The 19,719-nt window shown below is 40.2% G+C and overlaps 1 protein-coding gene across 5 annotated transcripts in view; it reads left to right on the top strand.

The window, feature by feature from the left end:
- The first annotated feature begins 16,436 nt into the window (after positions 1-16,436).
- Positions 16,437-19,719, top strand: part of LOC137252399 (DDB1- and CUL4-associated factor 8) — a 52,579-nt gene continuing 49,296 nt past the window's right edge. Inside the window, exons 1-2 of one of the 5 annotated variants that reach the window (XM_067788027.1) lie at positions 16,438-16,619; positions 16,786-16,972. In XM_067788027.1, coding sequence (XP_067644128.1) covers positions 16,788-16,972 — 185 coding nt within the window. In that variant the 5' untranslated portion in view covers positions 16,438-16,619; positions 16,786-16,787. Of the gene's footprint in view, positions 16,620-16,685; positions 16,973-19,719 lie in introns of all 5 variants that reach the window. The other 4 variants (XM_067788028.1, XM_067788030.1, XM_067788031.1 and 1 more) reach the window with 4 other exon arrangements.

Genomic DNA, 19,719 nt, shown 5'->3' with positions numbered 1-19,719 from the left:
GAGAAGCTCGGCCTAAATCTCCGCGAAGGTATATCTTGCCTTATGTAATTTAAGTCATCATTACGAGGATATTCCCCTTAATTTTTAAGATTGCAGCTCTTCGTAAGTTACAGAGATATCTTATATGTATATTGTAACGAATGTTAGCAGCGCTGAGCGATGCTATCGTCTCTAAGCCGATGCTAAGCAGTGATGTGAATTCACATCCATAGATCAATTACTATGTATCTACATAAACGAAACAATAATTGCGTCTACACATATGTACCATGTACGTATACGAGCAGCGGAGAGTCAATGCACAAACACGTGCATATATCTGAGATACTCCTGAAAGTATGCAATGAGAAAAACTATAAAATTGTGCAATTGTAGTTACAGCTGAGAAGTTTGAGAGCTGCTGGACTAGTAGATTCTGGAAGCGCCTAGAAGATGCGAACGTTGAAATCCAAGAGTATAAAAGGCGGCAATTGTAGAGGCGCTGGAATTCAGTTTGATTTGAGATTTCGATTAAGACGAGCAAGAGCAGTATTATTTTGAATAGTAGAGTTTCATTTGAGCTATCAATCAGTTTGGTTATTAAGCAAGCTCTTCGTTGCACAGTTAGAGCGTTATTGTGAAGTACTTTAATAAAGGCCATTTTGCATTATTACATATGGGAGTTATTTATTCAACAGTTTAGTGATTCGAACTTAGCAGAGAATTTGAAATAAGAGGATTTGCAGCAAATTCATTACAATTGGTGTCAGAAGAGGAATTGTTGAATAAATTCCGAAGATTTGGAATACAACTTGGACATGGCAAAGTTGAGTGAATTGAAGATCCAGCAACCGAAGAAGGAGTTGGAGAGCCGTGGATTGAATACAAGCGGCGTTAAACTCGAACTTCAGGCACGGCTACGAGACGCAATGGAAGCAGAAGGAATTGATGTGGACGAGTATGTCTTTTATCCTGATGGGGACGAGACAACAACAAAAATTGAAAAGAAAAACGAAACATCGCAGACAGTTACGAGCACAGACTTGAACATGATATTGGCTGCAATAAATGCTCAAACATCGACAGTGGCATCTCAGCTGGAATCGCAGGAGACACGTTTGACATCCAAGATGGAAGCACAAGAGACGCCTATTTCAGAAATGTCGACACAGATTACATCGCAGATTGAGGCACAAGAAACGCGTATGTCAGAAATGTTGACAGAGATAACATCCAAGATGGAAGCACAGGAGGCACATATTGCAGAAATGTCGTCAGAAATAACATCGAAGATTGAAGCACAAGAAACGCGTATGTCAGAAATGTCGACAGAGATTACATCAGAGATGGAGACACAACTGAGGTGGAGGCTTTGAGAGGTCATATACAAGAGTTGCAATTAAATCACCAGCTGTTTCAGCAAGCAATCCAAAGATAAAAACACCATCCTTTGACGGTTCTGTTCCTTTCCAGGTATTTAAGCTACAGTTTGAGAAGACCGCAGCAGTGAACAACTGGAATGCTGAAGATAAAGTCGCAGCTCTATTCGTGGCATTGAAAGGGCCAGCAGCCGAAATCCTACAGACGATTCCCGAAGGAGAGCGGAACAACTACGAAACATTGATGAGCGCCCTAGAGAGGCGATACAGAAGCGTCCTAGAGAGGCGATACGAAGCGAACACAGGAAGCAGATACACCAAATAGAGTTGCAAAACCGCTACCAAAAAGCTAATGAGACTTTGCAGGAGTTTGCGTCAGATGTCGAAAGGCTTGCACATTTGGCGAATGCCGACGCACCCGTGGAATACACCGAAAGAGTAAAAATTTATAAATGGCATACGGGACGTCGAAACGAAGCGAGCCACATACGCAAACCCAAAGCCAACATTTGCAGAGACGATATCACATGCATTGACTCAGGAAACTGCCTCACTATTGAGTAAACCAGCATACAAAGCTCATCGTGTGGAAGTGGAAAGACCAGATTGGGTAGACGCAATATTGGAGGCACTGAAAGGATCGCAAAAGCGGAGTGAAAAGTTATCAAATGCTTCAAATGCGGGAAGTCCGGTCACATTGCACGTCATTGCGATCTTGGTCCTAACAGTTCCAACAATGTGGGTGGCCGTAAACGCAAAGCTGGAGGAAATGAGCAAGAGCGTGTCGGATGTAAAGAACGAAAACTTGCCCCGGCTAATGAATGTCCTGTAATATCTGTGTCGTAAATTGGAAGGAAATCAAGCAGTCTTACCGTCAGAGGGAATGTGGATGGCAAGGAGCGTGTACTGACTGTAGATACGGGCGCATCTCATTAATTGATCCGATCTGACTTGGTCAACAGGAGAGTAAAACCATTACCTGGAGCAAAGTTGCGTACGGTCACTGGCGAGTATAACCAAGTTCAGGGAGAAGTGATATGTGAAGTCTTGATTGGAAAGGTCACGGTTCTACACAAATTCGTTGTGGCTAAGATCGTTGAAGAAGTCATATTGGGAGTGGACTTCATGGTTGACCACGACATCAAGATCGATATGCAGAGAAGGGTGATGCGTTATGAGAACCAGGATATACCACTTAACTTCAAGTTGGAGAAAGGGTTCAGTAGTAATCAAGTAATGGTGGAGAAGACTCGACAAAGGCCACGAAAGTCAAAAGAAAAGGTTGATGGATCGAATGTGCCAAATAAACCGAAATTAAAAGTACCTGCGAGAAAAAGACCGGCATCGACAAAACCTAATGGACGCACTAAAATGACTGAAAGAATTTTTCAGATGGAATGCAAGGGTGGTTTCAAGCCAGCGCGCACTGCTGTTGTGAAACGTCCAGACGATAATGATGATGCAAAGTCAATCCGTGAAGTGCAAGCTCTGCGAAGAAGTTCATTGGCCAAACAACAGAGTGCGAGGGAACCATCAAGACTAATGAGTAGTAAGATGAAACGCAGGTACAATGAGAACAAAAATTTGGAAGGTTTCTTGGAGGGAGATTTGGTATTGTTATACAACCCTCACCGGCGGAAAGGTGTTCTTTCCAAGATTCGGTGCAGTTGGGAAGGCCCGTACAAAGTTGTGAAGAAGATCAGTCATACCATCTATCGCATACAAACAACTGGGAAACCCCGGATTAGAAGAGTGGTTCATTTGGAAAGGCTGGCAGCGTATAGATCAAGAGATTTGTCTGATCGGGACGATCAGACTTAGGTGGAGAGCAGTGTAACGAAGGTTAGCAGCACTGAGCGATGCTATCGTCTCTAATCCGATGCTAAGCAGTGACGTGAATTCACATCCATAGATCAATCACTATGTATCTACATAAACGAAACAATAATTGCGTCTACACATATGTACCATGTACGTATACGAGCAGCGGAGAGTCAATGCACAAACACATGCATATATCTGAGATACTCCTGAAAGTATGCAATGAGAAAAATATAAAATTGTGCAATTGTAGTTACAGCTGAGAAGTTTGAGAGCTGCTGGACTAGTAGATTCTGGAAGCGCCTAGAAGATGCGAACGTTGAAATCCAAGAGTATAAAAGGCGGCAATTGTAGAGGCGCTGGAACTCAGTTTGATTTGAGATTTCGATTAAGACGATTAAGAGCAGTATTATTTTGAATAGTAGAGTTTCATTTGAGCTATCAATCAGTTTGGTTATTAAGCAAGCTATTCGTTGCACAGTTTGAGCGTTATTGTGAAGTACTTTAATAAAGGCCATTTCGCATTATTACATATTGGAGTTATTTATTCAACAGTTTAGTGATTCGAACTTAGCAGAGAATTTGAAATAAGAGGTTTTGCAGAAAATTCGTTACAATATATTTGTAGTTTTATACTCAGCGTGCTTTGCACACAGAGTATATTAACTTTGATTGGATAACGGTTGGTTGTACAGGTATAAAGGAATCAAGATAGATGTAGACTTTCATATATCAAAATCAGCAGTATCAAAATAAAATTTGATTGAGCCATGTCCGTCCGTCCGTCCGTCTGTCCTTTAACACGATAACTTGAGTAAATTTTGAGGTATCTTGATGAAATTTGGTATGTAGGTTCCTGGGCACTCATCTCAAATCGCCATTAAAAATGAACGATATTGGACTATAACTACGCCCACTTTTTCGATATCGAAAATTTCGAAAAACCGAAAAACCGAAATTACCAAAGACGGATAAAGCGATGAAACTTAGTAGGTGAGTTGACCTTATGACGCAGAATAGAAAATTAGTAAAATGTTTGCCAATGGGCGTGGCATAGCCCACTTTTAAAAGAAGGTAATTTCAAAAATTTGCAAGCTGTAATTTGGCAGTCGTTAAAGATATCATGATGAAATTTGGCAGGAACGTTACTCTTTACTATATGTGTGCTAAATAAAAATTAGCATAATCGGGTGAAGAACACGTCCACTTTTAAACATTTTTTTTTAAGTAGAATTTTAACAAATATCTTTACAGTATATGAGTAAATTATGTCAACATTCAACTCCAGTAATGATATGGTGCATCAAAATACAAAAATAAAAGAAAATTTCAAAATGGTCGTGACTCCGCCCTTTTTCATATAATTTGTCTAGAATACTTTTAATGCCATAAGTCGAACAAAAATTTACCAATCCTTGTGAAATTTGGTAGGGGCATAGATTCTATGACGATAACTGTTTTCCGTGAAAATGGGCGACATCGGTCGAAGCCACACTCAGTTTTTATACACATTCGACCTCTGTCCTTGCGCTCGGCCTTTAACACGATAAATTGAGCAAAAATCGATATATCTTTACTAAACTTAGTTCACGTACTTACCTGAACTCACTTTATCTTGGTATAAAAAATTGGCGAAATCCGACTATGACCACGCCCACTTTTTCGATATCAAAAATTACGAAAAATTAAAAAATGCCATAATTCTATACCAAATACGAAAAAAGGGATGAAACATGGTGATTGGATTGGTTTTCTGACGCGAAATATAACTTTAGAAAAAACTTTGTAAAATGGGTGTGACACCCATGGTAAGTTCGTCCGTCCGTCCTTAAACCCGATAACTTGAGTAATGTATGTTATGTAAGTTCCTGGGCACTAATCTCAGACCGTTATTTAAAATGAACGAAATCGGACCATAACTACGCCCACTTTTTCGATATCGAAAATTTCGAAAAACCGAAAAAGTGCGATAATTCATTACTAAAGACGGATAAAGAAATGAAACTTGGTAGGTGGGTTGACCTTATGGCGCAGAATAGAAAATTATTAAAAGTTTGAACAATGGGCGTGACACCGTCCACTTTTAAAAGAAGGTAATTTAAAAGGTTTGCAAGCTGTAATTTGGCAGTCGTTGAAGATATCATGATGAAATTTGGCAGGAACGTTACTCTTTGCTATATGTGTGCTAAATAAATATTAGCAACTTAAAAAAATGTTTTTAAAGTCAAATTTTAACAAAAAATTGAATATCTTTACAATATATAAGTAAATTATGCCAACTTTAAACTCCAGTAATGACATGGTGCAACGAAATACAAAAATAAAATAAAATTTCAAAATGGGGGTGGCTGACCCCTTTTTTATTTAACTTGTCTAGAATACTTTTAATGCCATAAGTCGATCAAAAATTTACCAATCCTTGTGAAATTTGGTAAAGGCATAGCTTCTATGCCGGCAACTGTTTTCTGTGAAAATGAGCGAAATCGATTGAAGCCACGCCCAGTTTTTATACACAGTCGACCGTCTGTCCTTCCGTTCGGCCGTTAACACGATAACTTGAGCAAAAATCGATATATCTTTACTAAACTTAGTTTACGGACTTACCTGAACTCACTTTATCTTGGTATTAAAAATTGCCGAAATCCGACTATGACCACGCCCACTTTTTCGATATCGAAAATTACGAAAAATGAAAAAAATGCCATAATTCTATGCCAAATACGTAAAAAGGGATGAAACAAGGTGATTGGATTGGTTTTTTGACGCAAAATATAACTTTAGCAAAAAATATTGTAAAATGGGTGTGACACCTACCATATTAGGTAGAAGAAAATGAAAAAGTTCAGGAGGGCGAAATCAAAAGGCCTTGGAATCTTGGCAGGAATACTGTTCGTGGTATTACATATAAAATAAATTAGCGGTACCCTACAGATGATTTTCTGGGTCACCCTGTTCCACATTTGGGTCGATATCTCTAAAACGCCGTCACATATACAACTAAGGGCCACTTCCTTTTAAAATCCCCATTAATGCCTTCAATTTGATACCCATATCGTACAAACGCATTCTAGAGTCATCCCTAGGCCACCTTTATGGCGATATCTCGAAATATGCCTTTTAAAATCCTCTTTAATACCTTCCATTTGATACCCTTGTCATACAAACACATTCCAGTGTTACCCTAGGTTCATTTTCCTACATGGTGATTTTCCCTTATTTTGTCTCCAAAGCTCTCAGCTGAGTATGTAATATTCGGTTACACCCGAACTTAGCCTTCCTTACTTGTTGACACTAAGTTCACATTATCAAAAGGGGATGTGTTTATCGATTTTACCCACTTCTATTAGAAAGATTCCTCTATTTGAAGGTAATAATTGTATCTACCGAGTTTTATCACGATAGATCAATTGTTCTTCCACTTATGGCTCCTGAATCGTAAGAGAATTATTTCCAAAATGTGTTTATTCATTAATTTTCTTGTTATAATTACGCTTTGGAAGTAAAATGAAATTTGTATATAGTAATGGTTCGCAAAAATTTGTTTTACATAAAAGGGGTCGTCATCCGACTTCGTACGTTTTTTGCGGAATTGTCGAAGATTATACGAAATATATGTGTGACGAATTTCGTCAACGTAAATCAAATGGCCTTCGAGTTATGGCGTGAGAAAATTCTTGGTCAAAAAAGGCGTGTTGCCACGCCTATTTCCAAACATTTTTTTTTTTATTTATTAATGTTATTGTACAAATACACTTTAGAAGTCAAATGACATTGATATAAAGTTGTTTTTTCGCAATGATATTGGCTATTACATTCGTCTAATATCATCATATGGGGTATTCCATCCCATTTCGACCAATTTTGAACCCGGCCCCTTTAGAATTGGCTTAAAGTGTTTCTTCTTTTTCTAGCTTACGAAATACGTTTTTGAATTTTTTAAAATTTTTTCATCGAACTCAAAAAAAGTTATGAATTTTTAAAAAACACCGTGTTTGTTTTCAAAATGCTATAACTTTTTCAAAAATTGACCGTTTGGGATCTTTTTTTTTTAAATTTGTTTTTAAATGTACTTTTCGGAAAAAATACAAAAAAATTTTTAAAATGTTTTTTTTTGTAATTTTTCGGTTTTTCGAATTTCGCCATTTCTCATAAAAAACTTCAATCAATTCTGCAATACCAGATTGGGCCGAATTGAAAAAAAAAAAACTTTAAACATTTTTTTGTATATTTTCCGAAAAGTACATTTAAAAACAAATTAAAAAAAAAAAGATCCCAAACGGTCAATTTTTGAAAAAGTTATAGCATTTTGAAAACAAAAACGGTGTCCAACTCAAAATAAGATGAATTTAAAAAAAAAAAACGGTATTTTTTTTTCAAAATGCTATAACTTTTTCAAAAATTGACCGTTTGGGATCTTTTTTTTTTTAAATTTGTTTTTAAATGTACTTTTCGGAAAAAATACAAAAAAATGTTTAAAGTTTTTTTTTTCAATTAAATAAAAAAAAAAAAAAAATATCGGCCCACTCCGGGATTAGTGGGGATGATTGCAGAATTGATTGAAGTTTTTTATGAGAAAAAAAATGCCGAAATTCGAAAAATCTCGAAAAACTGAAAAATTACAAAAAAACACTTTAAAATTTTTTTGGAATTTTTTCCGAAAAGTACATTTAAAAACAAATTAAAAAAAAAACGATACAAACGGTCAATTTTTGAAAAAGTTATAGCATTTTGAAAACAAAAACGGTGTTTTTTTTAAAAATTCATAACTTTGTTTGAGTTCGATGAAAAAACTCTCAAAATTTTTTTGAATTTTTTCCGAAAAGTACATTTAAAAACAAATTAAAAAAAAAAGAAGATCCCAAACGGTCAATTTTTGAAAAAGTTATAATATTTTGAAAACAAAAAAGGTGTTTTTTAAAAATTCATAACTTTCCTTGATTTGGATGAAAAAATTTGAAAAAATTCTGAAAAACGTCTTTCGTAAGCTAGAAAAAGAAGAAAAACTTTCAGCCAATTCTAAAGGAGTCGGGTTCAAAATTGGTCGAAATGGGATGGAATACCCCATATATTATTTCTAATTGCTGTTTTTTCGCTCATATTTGGAATCCAAATCTATAAATAAAGTTTTGCTTGTAAAGTGCAGATTCGGGCTATTAGCGAGCTTTGGGCAATTTTGGTCGTAGTGCTTTTGTTTAGCTATATTTTATTAAAATAATTTGTTAAAAATAAACGATTGTGAGCACACAAAGAAATATATTTGTACTATGGCACTATTGTGAATATTTGCACTGCATTACCGGCAGTTGCTACCATACGCCAGATCGCAGCGCAAGCTGTATGTTCTGATTGATTGATAGAACAGTTGATTTCTGTTAATATTTGATCATAGTGTACAAGTACAAGTGTGTTGACTTATCTGTCAAGCATTCTGACAGGCACTCGCTGGATTCGGAATGACAGCGAATTCAAAATGGATACCATTACCGAATGCTCCGAATGATTGAAAAATTGAAAAAGTCGAGACGATTGGTAGACAAAAATGTTGTCGTTGAGACCAAAAATGCGACTCTAGACCTGAGATTTCCATCAGGTGAGCGAGGCTGTTTGTAGTTTTGACGTTTATCGCTTAGTGAACACACTTGGTATAGGTACACTATGTATTTGATAAGAGACTTTTATATTGCGCAAGATGCGCACGGGTGCGGCTCGTTCCTCTAAAACCTTTTGTATAAAAGTGGGTGTGGTCCTTTACCGATTTCGTTAATTTTTGCATGCTCATTCCTTATGACAGAAGTAATCAGTTTAGCGAGTATTGTAATGACAACTTAACCGTTTTATTGGTCATAAATAAATGAAAAACTGATTTTTACATATGTGAACGATGCCAGCCCACTTTTTGAAAATTTTGAAAAATTTTAATTAATGGTTAGTTTTTGAACCTACACATGACATTTGGTTATTGAAGCTGAATTATTGACTGAATAATCATGTTTTTGGTTTAATCTAAAATTGCATATACGTAAAAATTGGGCGTCGTTTTTTTTTCGATTTCAGTAATATTAAATAGCGATGGGAGATGAGTGCCAATGAGCCCACATATGTAAATAAAAATACATGGCGCGATAACTTGCAAAAAGATTTTAGGCCAAGCTTCTTTTCCAATTTGTGTCGTGCTCCTTCGGCGGGACGGGACCTACATGTCTTATGCCGGAGCAGCTACCGCCGTGGTGTGATGGTAGCATGCTCCGCCTATCACACCGAACATCCTGGGTTCACGGCCCGGGAAAAGCAACATCAAAATTTTAGAAACAAGGTTTTTCAATTAGAAGAAAATATTTCTAAGCGGGGTTGCCCCTCGGCAGTGTTTGGCAAGCACTCCGAGTGTATTTCTGCCAATTTGTAGGAAAAATTAAAAGGAGCACGACGCAAATTGCAAGAGAAGCTCGGCCTAAGATCTCTTCGGAGGTTATCGCGCTTTACATTTATTTATTTTTTTTAACCTACCACCACACCACGGCAGATCCCACATACCAAATACCTCCAGAAAGAAAATAAGATATCTTCAATTTTTTTTCATTCTATATATTCTTCATATCTCGTTTATTATTGTAACGAATTTAGGGAAACTCCGCTTATTTCCAACCTTCTGCAAACGTTCGAATCGCTAAATTGTCGAATAAATAACTCCAATATTCAGTAATGCAAAATGGTATTTATTAGATTACTTTGGGAGTAGTACAATTATACTTCACTTCGCAACTGATAGCGTGTTTAAATCAAACTGTATCTGACTACTCAGTTTGCGCTGCTTTTATGCTCTCTGTTGCCTTGTGCGCATATTTCTCCAAATGTCTAGACGTTTCTTCTTCTTGAATCTCCTGCTTATATGCGTGTGTATTTGTAGTTTATAGCCTCTCGCATAGCCATATGCGTGCGTAAATGTGAGCACTACTTCGGCTGATTAGTCATGGCTCAGCTTGCGCTGCTTTTATACCCTCGGTTGCCTCGTCTGCATATTTCTACTAAGGTCTAGACGTTTCGCCTTCTAGAATAGTTGTATCTCCTACTTGGTAATTTCTATATACATGTATATTTGTAGTTAATGTTTATCTTATAGCCATATGCGGGTGTATGAGTGAGTATTACTTCGACTGATGATTACATGCCTTGTATGTATGTGTGTAGATGATGATTGATTTGTTTACGTAGTGGCTGCTTAGTATCGGCTTAGTGATGATAGTATCGCTTAGTGATACTGATATTCGTCACATTATATACCGTTAGAAGCTACCGTTATGTCAACAAAGTTCATATACTTTGTATACACTGTTCAGCTGAGTATAATAATAAATTGCTAAGTGGATTACATTGAGATATTTTGGGGACTGTTTCTGGTATAGGGATCATGTCGGAAATATTTCAGAACCATTGAGGTGTTATTTAGGACGTTTTCGGAACTGTTTCCGATTTTCGGGCTACTGTGAAGCCTTTTCGAGACTATTTTGAACTATTTTGGAATTGATTTGGGAATTTAGCCGGATTATTTTCGATTTCCGTATTACTCCAAAAATATTTCGCTATTACTTCCAATTTCGATACTATAAGCTAGTTTGGAAGACTTTCAGCACAGTTTGCCGCAAAGAACCGTCATCATCGTGGCCTACACGCCAAGTTTCAGGTCTTTAGCTTAATGAGAAGTTACCTAAAAATAAATTGCAAATATCTCCACTTTGTCACGGAAAATAAGCGGACACAAGAAAGTGTTCTTATATAAAGGAAGTAAAAGTGGTTTATGACTCGGCACAGTTAGTGGTTTTAATGTAAAAACTAGGACAAAGCAGGAATAATTACGAACTGAAGTGAATTACCGAACTAATGTGAAACGGGGGAGATGCATGAAAGCCGCGGGGCTACTTAGTGTCGAAGATGCAGTTTTAGTGAAGGAGTGCAACGGGTTGGCAATGGGAGGTAAAAGGCGTTATACCCGTCGATCAGCCAATCGAGGGTGTTTTGAAAGCATTGATCTTAAATCTCCTCCATGGTAGGATGCCAGCCCACATGACTCGGCCCATCTGGTCACAGAATTCATATAATCCTGCAAAATATCGCGCAGGGTTTCCAGAAATTTGCCTCTGACAAAGATTTCCAGGTCATCTGCACAGAAAAGTGGAGGAGTTAGAACATCCCCTGCGGCGTGCCTGAGCATAGCCATCATCCCCACAGAGATTAACGCAGCCACAGAAAGCCCTGACGGAATAGCAATGCCGATATTTAATAAATTCTTCGCGATGGGAAATTGATCTACCTATCACATACTTCCAAGCTGTGACTACCGCTAATATTCGGGCGTCGCCTTATGGAGGTTTCGTGCTCGCGTACTACACCCAAGATGCTGGGCTCAAATCTCTGAGAAAGCAACAACGAAATACTTTAGAAAAAGGTTTTCAGAGTGAGGTCGCCGCTCAGCAGTGCTTTGGCATATTAAAAAGTAGTACGACGCAAACTGAAAGCTCGACTTAAATCTTCTCGGAAGCATATTGCGCAAAGTTATTTTTATATTTAATATTCGCTTAGCCAGTCTTCAGCATTGTTTCCGAAAAACTCATAGCATTATTACTGCGCTAAAAGCCATTAACGCTCATATGAATTGCGGGCTAAATCAGTAAAACCCCTTACCGGACATCGCCCAAGTCTTATCGGTTTATTATTCCGTATGATTTGGCATTGTCAGCGGCCAAACATACGGCTACCCTGTTCAAGTTGTGGATGCAGTAAAACACCCAAAACTCTTGGGAGTGATGTTCGATAATAGTCTAACCTTCCATTCACACGCATAACAACTGCACCGAAAGCAACAAAATCCTCAAATCGTTTAATGGCGACACCACGGAATATATGTATAAACAAACGCTGTTAAAAATGTATAAAGTAATTGTCACGCCGCTACCCTTCACCGACGTGATCCACCGACTTAATTAGCTCACACTGTGGAAGGCTGCAGGTCCGGCACTAGTATGATTGTCAACATCTTGGAACAGAACCGTATAATTTGCACTAGAAGGTCCTCAGCCTTATACATAGAGAGGCGGCAAACTCTTTTGCTGAGTCATGTCCGGGAATCCCGTTATCTCAGTCAAAAACACAATTATTGCGGAAGAGGTAAGCAGACTTTCCATGGAAATCGAGCGTTAATCTGATTCAGTTTCGTTCTGGTTACAACAACATGCTGAACTTTTACACGTACTCCGTACACGTAATTGCTCTACGTCCCACTCCCGTCAGATGACCCTTTTGGCTTTCGAGAAAGGGACGCGCCGACTGGATGGTGCCATATCCTGTTAATACAGTAACAACACATCCATTGCTCTTCTTTTATTATAAGTTGGGTGTTTTTGTTTTAGCAGTGCTTCTTCCCATCCAAAAGGTGTGATCCCTCACAAATTGGCATCAATATCTTTTAGCGGGAGTCCGAGGAGACTTGCAGTTTCAGCAGGGTTGGACCGGAGAGATAAGGGTGTCAGAGGCTGATGTATATTGGAACGATTTTCCGTCATCCCTTGTCAAATTTGGTTCGAGACAAAACGGTTTCGGCGTTGTGCCATCCTCGGTGTCGGTTTTCGTTCCAATATACATTATTTATATACCCTGTCGGAAAATCAACAAAACAAAATAAGTCGATGTCAGAGGCGTTGGCTCCACATTGCAATTGAAGATATGGTTGGTGGACATTGGGTATGTTGGGGTTGAATCTGGAAGAGTAAGTGTTTAACCAGTACCATTACAGTATACAGATTGAGCTAGAGTCGCGCGTATCTCCCTGGGGAGATTACTTTCTTCAAATGCGACTTCAGGATAGTTGTCTTTAAGAACGGGGCTCACATGGTAATCGCTGGCATAGTAGCCCGACTACTTTTTGAGAATGTCTATGAAGGTATTTTCATGCTCCGTTTCTTCATACGGCTGAATTCTTAAGTGTCGGATTTTTTCACAATGCTAAAGGAGATGACTTCTTAAGTTCCTCGGAGATGGAGCCTTTTCAATCAGATGTTTGTTGGGATGCCCAGATTTTGTGGGTATTCCGCGGAAACTGTGTTTTTAGCATTTCATTTCTCTACTCGATGAGGAGTATTCTCGCCCCACTGTGTATGATGGTCTGGAGACATAAGTAGATATCCCGTGGAAGTTCTGGGTGCGGGGTTTTGACAGGCCTGCAATTTCCTTCAGTGTGTTTCTTTTATCTTTATTTATCTTTGCCCCAAGTGCCGCCGGCAAGAAACTTGAGGACACAGTGGTTACTCCTTCTGGTAAGGAAGGGAGCTGCGATATGTGAAAGTTAGTCAAAAGTGGGGATAGGAAACCACACTATGGCACCCCTTGTTCAATTCTTCTGGGTTTTGATGTGACGTTTGACGTTCCTGAACTGCACCGATGCCTGCCGGCCACCCAGATAATTCGCAGTCCATCTTTTTAGACTGGGAAGAAGGGCAAACCTTTTCAAGTCTTACAGTAACGTGATTATATCAAAGACTTTTGATAAGTCTAGCGCTACGAGTACTGTTCTAAGAAGGGGTTTTTGATTCAGTGCACAATTTATCCGTTTGTTGATGGCCTTTAGCGCGGTGGTGGCGATGTAACTTTGGGAAGCTAAGCTGATGATTGGAAAGCCGTAGGTTTGCGGTGAAATAAGAATGCAGGACGGCTTCAAGTGTCTTAGCGATAGGAGAGGTATTGGACGATATGATACTACTTCGTTAGCTAGTTTCCCAGGCTTTAGTAGCGGTACTCCCTTCGCCATTTTCCATTTTTCAGGTATGACCAAAGTGGGTAGAGACAGGTTGAAGACAAGTTAAATATTTTAATCCCTCATAGCGATACATATTTCTTCATGGTGCTTAGTCGGGTCTGAGGGACTTTTCGGTTGACCAAAGTTAACCTACACCGGCAGAGAGGTTACATTTCTTTAGGTGTTCCTCCCTTTCCTCCCGCTTGTTATTGTTTACAATAATATTTATATAAAATTGTATATCCCTAACTTGAGGCTCGCCAGGTTTTTGCTGTCTGAAAAGTCTCACTCTCTCGCTTAAGTTTCGGCATCCGACGGAAAATTTGGCCAGATTTCCGGAATTTTTCCACCAGAAATGAAACGGCCTGACGCAGATTCAATGACCTTGCGGAAGCACGTTCCCCTTGACGAACATCAGTCGTAAATTTCCCACTTTCCTTTTTTCAAGTTGATGAAAGTGCGTATCTCAGAAGTGATCATTTCGGCTGATCGCTCAAGCGAGAGGAGTATGAGTAGGTGGTTGAACCATCGGCTACCAGCTGGAGATTTCTGGTGAGCTATGATAATTTCCTACCATTCGTGTGGGGGCATTGTTGTGGCGATAAGAACACTCCCCGAAGACCTTGGAGAGTGTTATCGATATTGATGGTCCTTTGCCGGATGCAGATCCGGTACTTTATGGTAACAAGAACCATTAACCGACCATCTCGGGAACGATTTGGTATGACCACATGAAACCTTCCAAGCCATACCGCCCTCCCTCCCCCTAGATCCATGAGGGTATTGGGGGTCGCCAGAGCCACGGCTGCTAAAGAAACAGGATTCGCCACGGGTAGGTGGGGCTAACAATTGGGTTGGAGATATATAACCCATTCAAGGGGTTACACTACACAACCCCTTTAATCAATTTGGTATTTAAGCCGCCCCTTACGACAGGCATACCTGCCGCGGGTATATTCTAAGCCCCCTAACCCGCTGGGGTGGTGTCCTCGTTTATTGTGCAGACGCCGTGATCATAATTAGTAATTGCACGTACTTTTATGCTATTTTAATAGAGCTGTGAAGCTGTGAAAAAGTTTAACGCGCAAATGCCAATAGATAATAAAAAAAACGAAAAAAAGTAATTCATATGGATATGTGATCCATATGGATCAATTTGTTGTTGCATTTGCATGTTAAGTTTTTGGCAGTTTTTGGTAAAGTCTAGAACAGCGTCCGATTTCGCTCATTTTCAATACCAATCTATTCTGGTTCAGATAAACCCGTGTTCCAAATTTTGTGAATATTTCTCAATATTTACTGAAGTTATAGTGTTAATCGCGGCGGCCACCGTGGTGTGATGGTAGCGTGCTCCGCCTATCACACTGTATGCCCTGGGTTCAACTCCCGGGCAAAGCAACATCAAAATTTTAGAAATAAGATTTTTCAATTAGAAGAAAATTTTTCTAAGCGGGGTCGCCCCTCGGCAGTGTCTGGCAAGCGCTCCGATTGTATTTCTGCCATGAAAAGCTCTCAGTGAAAACTCATCTGCCTTGCAGATGCCGTTCGGAGTCGGCATAAAACATGTAGGTCACGTCCGGCCAATTTGTAGGGAAGAATCAAGAGGAGCACGACGCAAATTGGAAGAGAAGCTCGGCCTTAGATCTCTTCGGAGGTTATCGCGCCTTTCATTTTTTTTTTTTTTTTTATCGTGTTAACGGACAGACGGACGGACCCTAGCGGGTTAGGGGGTCAGAATACACCCGCGGTAGGTCGTCCTCATGGAACTTGGGGGTGGGGAGGGAGGGATGGCCTGAAGGTTTAATTTGGCCATATAAATCGTTCCCGAGATGGTCGGGCTAGCACCTTAATAGTGTTGTGTTACCGGAGCGTATCGGATCTGTATCCGGCAAAGGACCATCACATCGATAGCACTCCCCTAAGCCTTCGGGGAGCAACCTTATCGCTACATCAACAACAACAACGGACGGAAGGACATGGTTCAATCAATTTTTTTTCGACACTGATGATTTTGATATATGGAAGCCTATCTCGATTCCTTGTTTTTGTGTTTTGAAGTTCCGATAAAGTTTCGTCAGTTTTTTTAGCTTGGAATCCAAGCAAAAATAAGGTAGTGTCATATATGCTTAAGGTCGTAACCGTATCGTAGCCAACCAATAGGTTTTGGGTTTGCCGTCGTAACGATAAACAGCTGATTACGTTAGGGATACGACTACAGAGATCCGACATACGGCACCAATGACTCCCGCTTCAGATACTTATTTTTTGTGGAATATTTTTGTAATTTTTTGCGTTTTCTTCATTTTTATAAAATTTTCACAATTTTTAGGTTAAGGCACCATTAATCGATCACATTGGAGATGGTTATGGATATGGGTATGGTTATGACGCCCATAAGATGTTTAATTGGCCCTTTTCTTTTCTTTAAATATAACCCGCCTATTAACCGGCGCTTAAAACTTGCGGCGTACTTTTTCTGTTAACGCGGCGGTGAAGTTCTTTCTAGTCAGATAAGTTTGACAAATTTGCTGGCAAAATTAAAAATATTTTTCTTCATACAATTTGTGCATACTTAGCTTTTGAAATAGAAGTTTAATATAATATTTGCGTGACCACAATTCGGGGTCAACTTGCATTGATTATGTTTGGTATTTAAGGTAAGATTAAAATAAAATTGAATTACGTGGTGAGAGACGCAGAATAAAACTTTCAACATACAAAAGTGCCTACGCGGTAGCAGAGCATCAAACTAGTGGGAGAAATTTAAGTTTTTTGCCACAAATTTTTATTCGTCATGTTTTAATTAAATAGCTTTATCTAAAGATATGGACAATATGGAGCAGAAAACAAATGAAGGCGATGCGTGTTCTAAGGTTAATAGAAAAGGGGATGAAGTCGAGTGCATAGGCGATGCAGACGACGACAAGAGCGAAGAAATTGCAATGGAAACAGTAGAGGTGCTGCTAGCCGCAGCTGTGACTGGACAGACCGATGATAACAGCAGTGAAAGGTATGTCGTTGGGTGCGGGATTGTTTAGAGGGTTGTTAAGCTTAATTGGATTGTTAGTTGAATATATTTGTAACTCAGAATTTTATTCAGCAATATGGTTTGGTACAGAAATTTGCTTATAAGATAATATCTTAATTCTATTGTGGCACCACAAAAATTTAGCAGACAATGGGAACTAAACACAAAGCTTTTAAGGATAGTGCTATCAATTTGATCTTCATGATACGCCAATATGATAATTTTAAATCGTTCCCGTAATGGCTGGCCTTGTTACCGAAACGTACTGGCTCTATACCCGGCAAATGACCATCAACACCGATAACACTCCCCAAACCTTCATAGCTGTCTCTTGACAAATATAAGTTCGAAGCTATGAAGGACTCCCAGTATTGACAGGCAAACTAATGCCAGTACTGAAATCCAAAGGATATCACTTTTGTTGGCAAGTGATACTTTGGACTAACTAGGCGTTTGAATTGTAAATGTAATGTAATGCCGATAGCGGGCATCGACTGAAGTTTAGGGATGGGCTCTAAGATATGAATCGGTGATGAAAAACCCTAAAGGCCATCTGGAGTAATAGGTTAGGTTAGGTTGCAAGGGCTGAGCTGAGCACTATGGTAACAGCTCACTACTTAGGCCACCAATGGGCCCATTGTAATACCCTATACGGTCTCAAAAGAGGACCCCTACCCTGCCTAAAGCGGGTCAAACCACTTCGTGGAAATTATAAATTTTATAAAATTTGCCTTTACTTCATAGCACATAGGTTTGCCTGGATGTCTCACACGATGATATGGCTGACCGTAGTCCATTTGCGATTCTTATAGTGCTTGTGTTCATAGGAAGCCTGAAAGTGGCCATGGGTATGCCTACCGAATAATTTCCCGGAAGGATATCGTCGGTGGTGCCTCTTCTGGCTAGCTCGTCTGCTCTGCAATTGCCTTCGATATCCCTGTGCCCAGGTACCCACATAAGGCTGATACTGAAGTGCTGAGCCATCTCGTTAAGAGATCTGCGGCATTCAGTGACCGACTTTGCGTTGTCGACGAACAAGTCCAGGGCCTTTAAGGCGGCCTGGCTGTCTGAGAAAATAAACACCCGTTTACCATCCTTAGGCATAGACCCTAGATGGTTCACAGCCCTAGACCCAGATCCGGCGAAAAGAGGCCTCCTCCCAGCTTCCCGTCAAGCTTAGAACCATCCGTGAATATGTTGATGGCACCCGGTACCGTATGTTGTCTGGTATTCCAGTCCTGTCGCGATGGTATATATATACTATAATTTTTAACCAAGACGTTTTTTGGCGTGCAGTAGTCAGTGCGCACCGGTATTGGGACTGGGGCGCTCGTGCCCAGAATTTTTGCGTGTCCACTAGATCCATTTGACCAGAGACCTGTTTCCCTTATGCGTAGAGCATCAAGAGATGGAAGGTATAGCATTGTGTTGAGTGCTTCAGATGGAGTGGAGCCGAGAGCCCCGGTGATGCAGAGCTCCGAACTCCGTTGCACCTTTTGAACCGTCTTAAGATAGGTAGTTTTAGCTAGTGCAGGCCACCAGACCAAGGCACCATAAAGAAGAATCGGGGCACAATGGCTGTATAAATCCAGTATGTCACCTTGGGGGAGAAACCCCAGGAGGTGCCAATTGCCCTCTTGCAGGTGAACAGCGCTGCTGCTGCCTTCTTGCATCGCTCCACTATATGGTCACTCCATAATAGCTTCCTATCCAGAATTACTCCCAAATACTTGACTCGATCGCTAAACGCTAAAAACGTACCCCCCAATTCTTGGCGGTGTTAGATTTGGACCTTATACCTCCTCGTGAAGAGGACAAGCTCGTTTTTATCCGGGTTGACTTCCAAGCCTGTGGCTGTGGCCCAGTGCGAAATTTTGGATAGTGCCCCTTTCATTAGGTTGCAAAGAGTTTACGGAAATTTCCCCCGCATGGTGACGCAGATGTCCTCTGCATACGCGACCACTTGGTGACCTTCTGATTCCATGAGGCGGAGTAGTTGGTTGACGGTAACCACCCAAAGTAGCGGAGAGAGAACACCTCCCTGCGGAGAGCCTCTGCCGACCGGTCTGCGGATCACGCATCCACCTAGCTCAGTTTTAATCTGCCTACGCGTAAGCAGATTGTATATAAACTCCACCAGGCACGCGTCCACCCCAGATCGGTCAGCGCCGAGGTGATGATCTCCGGGAGAACGTTGTTGAAGGCACCCGCTATATCTAGAAATGCCACCAATGTGTATTCCTTGAGGTCTAGTGACCTTTCGATAGCGGATACCTATACCCTTAGTATAGGCATGCTGTGCTTGCGAAAGAAGCGACGGCTCAATCATCCTCCTGATGTGGTCCTCTAGAAGTCTTTCGAGCGCTTTAAGCAGAAAAGAAGATGAGCTTATAGGCCTATAATCATTTGGTTTAGAGTGGGAGGGTTTCCCTGCCTTGGGGGTAAAGACCACGTTGACTTCCCTCCACAATACTGGTACGTAATTGAGCCCCGGCGATTTATAGGGCTTGAAGGTCTGTAAATCCCAATCTATCCTTTTATCATCGGTGATTTCGCTTATCAGCTGATCATTAGGTGACCCTCCGCTGACAATACTTCAAAACACGCCCGTACTTGCTGGGAAGTGCGTATCCATTAGCAAGTTTATGGTTTCAGCGCTGGAGTCCGTCCAGTGCCCATTCGCTTTTGGACGTAACTTAGCTGAGTTGGAGATTTCGATAGCACCTTCC

The sequence above is a fragment of the Eurosta solidaginis genome, chromosome 5, assembly GCF_040869045.1.
Source record: "Eurosta solidaginis isolate ZX-2024a chromosome 5, ASM4086904v1, whole genome shotgun sequence".
NCBI lineage: Eukaryota > Metazoa > Arthropoda > Insecta > Diptera > Tephritidae > Eurosta > Eurosta solidaginis.
This window is presented reverse-complemented; position numbering and strand designations above follow the sequence as displayed.